This window comes from Mytilus californianus, unplaced genomic scaffold (assembly GCF_021869535.1).
Source record: "Mytilus californianus isolate M0D057914Y unplaced genomic scaffold, xbMytCali1.0.p SCAF_9, whole genome shotgun sequence".
Taxonomy (NCBI): Eukaryota; Metazoa; Mollusca; class Bivalvia; order Mytilida; family Mytilidae; genus Mytilus; species Mytilus californianus.
Window position 1 is genome coordinate 59,677,687 of NW_026262745.1, and position 5,541 is coordinate 59,683,227.

Below are 5,541 nucleotides of genomic sequence, written 5' to 3' on the forward strand. Positions count from 1 at the left end.
CCGGGAGTTAAAGCAGGTGCTCTGGAAGAGTAAGCAAAACCTGCTCCACATGTTGCATCCGACGAATTGCGTAATATGTAAGTACAAATTCGGTAGTTAATCTAATTTGGTAGGTTACATTCCAGCAAACGAGGACGGCATTGTATAAACAGTTAACAATAGATTATATCTCATTATACAAACACAGGTATATAACAACTTTGACGAAATGATTTACTTAATTACTACGGTGCATTATCACACACCTACATATTCATAGTATTATAGAACAATGAAAAGTTGTGTTTTTGACATTGAAACATCTTTTTTATTTATATTGTGTCATAGATCAAACTTATTCGTTTAGCATATATGAAGTTGTTTTTGTGTATTGTCTTTTTGATCGAGTTAAGCCATTTCAATTGATATTTTATTGTGGGTCTTTTTATGTTGTAATGTTATACCACTGTTTCAGGTTAGGGTGAAGGTTGGTGCCTGTTAAATTGTTTAAACCCGCTGCATTTGTATGCACCTGTCCTAAGTCAGGAGCCTGTTGTTCAGTGGTTGTCGTTTGTTGGTTTGGTTGATAAGTGTTTCTCGTTTTTTATATAGATTAGACCGTTGGTTTTCCTGTTTGAATTGTTTCATACTAGTCTTTTACGGGCCCTTTATAGCTTGCTGTTCGGTGTGAGCCAAGGCTCCGTGTTGAAGGCCGTACTTTGATCTATAATTGTTTACTTTTTACACATTGTGACTTGAATGGATAGTTGTCTCATTGGCACTCATACCACATCTTCTTATTTATATTTACATTCCTATAAATGTTTATTTTGCATATAAATCTTAGAGCGTGTAATGGGCTGTATTGTTTAAGTAATTGGTTGACGGAAAGGCAAGAAAAAATGAAAAAATGAAAAAAAGACTGAAAATCTGACAGTTTACTTTTCTGTTTTAATTTGCTAAAAAAGCTTCAGTTGTTTACATGTAGATTTGTTTCTTTATTTCTTTGCATTGGTAAATATATATGTCATGTTAAGGTTACTGCAGACAATTATATTCGTCAAGTTCTTAACATACACTTTTCTGCCTAATAAGTTGTCGTTTTAAGTTTTAATATCACACCTCTGTAGTTTTGAAACATCATGCAAAGAAATTGATCCTTTTCTGACATTTAATATCCCAAACATACATACCACCGTAGATTAAAGATAAAAAAAATTCTAAATGTCGAACCCAACTACGGCAATATAAGACAGTCATTTAAAGATGCCTGTTTTTCGCGAAATCTTCACTGTTCCCAAATTCTAATTTAGATGATAGTCATGTCACACGTTACACGACGATTGGATTTTCATTTCAAGCGAAATAATCAACATTTACATACAGTGTGCACTAACTCTAATGTAGTTTTTTAACAGATTTTTTGTTTTTTATAATCACTTTTTTGTTCTGATTACAGACCACATCACACAAAATTTATCAACAGAACTATATAGGTACATGTGTCAAAGTATAGTAGGAACTGAAGATAATGTAAAACAAATCAGGTTAATGAACGCTGTCAGGGATGATTTGTCTATTCACAATAATGAGATTAGTATAACAAGTGGAAGTTATGGGGAAGGACTTGATATGCGAGGCAGTGATTTAGATATTATGTATGTTGTAAAACATCTAAAGGTTTATGATGTAAAGCCCCGTTTAAATCCAAATTCAGCATATCTGCTAATGGATACAGACAATGTAAAACCTGGATTTACTCAGTTGAGACTAGACAGTAGATGTACTTCTTATTACAACTGTGTACAACTAGCTGATAAGTATTATCTATCAAGCTCATTATGGAAAGAAGACATCCTGACCAAAAATATGGACTATACAATTCATGGACCATGTGTATCTGACAAAGATGGATTATATGACTTTGCCGAATGCTTACATTGTAAATCGTGGATACCATCTGCAGTACAATGGATAACGAGATCTAACAACTCATGGCCGAGCAATAATGTCAAACAAAGTATCATCAAACACGGTGTCCTTTTTGTACCAATTGGGGCTAAGGGGTCAACAAAAGAGGATTTAGAATGGAGAATATCATTTTCAATCAGTGAAAAATTTTTAGTGCATACCTTTACTCACACCCAACTATGTTGTTATGCTCTAATAAAAATTCTTTTGAAAGATGTAATAGCTACTGACTCTGAATGTAAAGAACTGCTCTGCTCTTATTTCCTCAAAACAATTCTTTTCTGGATCTCTGAAGAACTACTACTATCCTCATGGAAACCTGACAATCTTATACCTTGTTTTATGCAATGTTTTGACAGATTGATTTATTGCGTTGAGTATTCAGTTTGTGTGCATTACTTCATTCCAGAAAACAATATGTTTGAGAATAAAATTGAGGGCCGTGCTCGTAAAATACTTTTAGAAAAACTATATACATTGCATAATTATGGTTGGCGATGCATTTTATTTTCAGATCAAGTATCCACTTTTTCTGCATCAATGCAGTATTTCAACATGGGACGCAACCTATTGTATATAAATGATGTAGAGAAATCAACGAGTTCCACTTTACTGCAATTGGCAAATAATTCTTTTCGAGGGGTTTTCAAAATATTGCATAGTTCTTCATTTATTAGAGAAATACAAAAGACAGTTTCGTGCAAAAAATCTTCAATAAAATACGTATATACATATTACATGTCAATGATGAGTGCAGTGCGTGCCCAGTCTATTCCACTTAACAGCGCATACAATAATAATAAATACCAATACCGACAGTGCAAATCATGTCTTTGTACTCTGCTAAAGAATATCTATCATGACGCTGTATCTGGATGGCTAATGTTAGCTTCGTTCTTCTATAAAACAAAACAGTATACTAGAGCTGTACGAATTATAATGGATTGTATTTCTAAATGTACCTTTGAAAAACTCTACCCTTACATAAAAATGTCGGACATTCATCATCGACTGTTCAAACTGAAATCACTTCAGAAGAAGAGTATTGTTCATTTGTGGAAATATGTTCTTGTAGATGATATAAGATTTGAAGTACACTCTCTATTAATACCAGATGAACTACTAATAGAAGTGGATTATAACCCGCTCAGAATTCCATCTTCAGTTTATGCTTGTTTCCTTTGTTTCCTTTGTCATTATAATTTAAATGATGCCAGACAATGTCGGGATACCCTCCAGGTTCTACAACATGTTATAGAATGCAATTATTTAAATGCAGATTTGGACGCAAAAGCTGCAGCCTATAATCTTCTTGGTGTTGCTTTACAGACTGTAGGCGAAAATGAAACCGCACGACAAGCGTACTTACAATCTGCTGAATTACATATAGATCCAACCGACAATCCTGCCGTAAAGAGACTTATTTTATTGGATTAATTTGACTCTGTTAACAAATTTCCAGTTAAGTTATTATTTTAATGTTGCATGTACACGTGATAGTAGGCGAGTGCTACGATCGAAGGAGAGTCTAAAGTTTATGCTATATACTTTATGCTTACACAATAACAAAGAATTCCAATCTTTCATTGTCGTTAATTTCATTAATGCTGCATATCAAATTTAGTTTAAACACGCTATAATATAATTTTCAATTCAAATTGTTTATTCTGTGGTTTACAAGTTTAACACAGAAGCCAGTGTGACCAAAAGATGTAGTCAACTCATTTCCAATTGTGATCTTGGCTATGAAATATTATATGCGTATGATTGGATACCGCAAACTGAAGTTCAATTACTAACTTAAAGTTTAAAAATATGCAGTATCATGAAAAAATCAATTCTTTCTCTAGGCATTCCCATTGGGAACCAACTGTGCTCCTCTTCCTGTCAACATGTTTCTTCGTTTATCCGAGGATGATTGCATGCAGTTGTTATTGAAGAAGAATGAATTGAAGCTAGCATTATCATTAAACTTCACTTTCTGCTATATAGATGATGCACTTTTACTAAATAATTCAAAGTTTAGTGACTTTGTTGAACGCATTCATTCCTTCGAACTTGAAATAAAGAATGCAACAGATACAGTTTTGTCTGCCTCATATATTGACTAACATCTAGCAATTGACTTTGAGGGTCAGTTGCTGGACAAATATGTCTCGCTTCCCAACTTGTGAATATTCCATTTTTTATGTAGGAACATTCAAGCTGCGAATGCATATTGAAAATATATTATCTAACTGATACGATATTCCGTGGCTGGCATTTCCTATAATTATTTTCTTGATAGAGGGTTGCTGCTCACATATAAGTTATTAAAACGAAAAGTTCCACGTGGTAAAGATAAATTCATCCCTTCGAAATATTAACGGACGCCATCATGAGTTGGCTAACCGTTATGAAATTTCTGTTTGACAGAAGACAACGGATATGTTTCTATTGTCGTTATCACAATCCCGCCATCTTTTCCTCGAATGTGGCCTGCCGAATCAGCCTTTCACCGGGTTTGTACTTACATGAGCAACACGATGTGTTAGAGTAAAAAGCAATGCATAAGTTTTGTCTTGAAAAGAAAACAATATTGCACAAGCAATGAGTTGGAAGAGTTCTCAATATCTATCGATCAACTTGCTTGCAGATATATCAAGACAGTATAATTTCCTAGACCTGTTAAACAATGAGTTTGTGTTGTTTACATTTTCGAATTAATAACTGCTTCTTCGGACATCTATATTTCTAAAAAAGAAAACTGTTAATGTCGTACCATCTGTGTTTTGTTAAAGATTATGACTATTTTGTTTGTAGGGCTATTTCTTGATTGTTCGTCTTTTCTTCATTTAGCGATGTTGTTTTATGCTCTTCTTCATTGATCGTTGATTCTTATTAAAGATCAGCAATTATCTGTTATGATTAGTCTATATTCTTTTTTCGGATGGACGAGTTTGTATTGTCTGTAATTGATTCACAGATATAACATATAAAATGCTGCTTAAAAAGTGTCACCTGTTCAAGCATTACTTTTTATGAGGTAGCGTTAGTGCTATACTGTTCTAATATACAACTAAACTAATGACCTCTGAGTGTTATTTTGAAGTCACGTCTTTACTGTGTAACCGAAAATCAATGTAACACGCTCGTCAGGAGTAACCTTGATGACTTTTTCTATGTCGATACATGGATCTGATGACTGATTCTATTTTGATACATCATGTAAAATGTTAACAACCATATTTTTGATTAATTGATTGTTGGTTGCTTAACGTCCAATAATTTTGTAAAGTTTATATGGTGTTTATATATCTCAACTGGTTCGATTCGCTCGTGTATGAAATAACGTATTTGATTTTAATGAAAGAAATCTCTGTATTACTGAAAAATTATTACACCAGGGTTTTCGATATCACAAACTAGTCAAAACATTTACTAAAGGACAAGGGACAATAAGCCATTTTTGGCTCCCTCTTGAAATGAATTGAATTTTATCATTTTAATAGACTAGGTATAGAAGCTTTAAAAAATGACAATTCTTTTTTGTTATTATCATTTTTGGTTGCCTAGCAACATATTTGAAACCTGCCAATAACATGCTATTTT

General features: G+C 33.3%; 1 protein-coding gene across 1 annotated transcript; it reads left to right on the top strand.

Annotated features, from left to right (window-relative positions):
* Positions 1–1,436: 1,436 nt before the first annotated feature.
* On the top strand, positions 1,437–4,032 carry LOC127714140 (uncharacterized). Its single transcript, XM_052220141.1, has one exon. The coding sequence runs from the start codon at positions 1,480–1,482 to the stop codon at positions 3,385–3,387; it is 1,908 nt and encodes a 635-aa protein (XP_052076101.1). The 5' UTR covers positions 1,437–1,479; the 3' UTR covers positions 3,388–4,032.
* Positions 4,033–5,541: the final 1,509 nt, after the last annotated feature.

Excerpts from the sequence above, each read along its gene's own strand:
- LOC127714140 (XM_052220141.1), top strand. The coding sequence starts at position 1,480 with ATGTGTCAAAGTATAGTAGGAACTGAAGATAATGTAAAACAAATCAGG.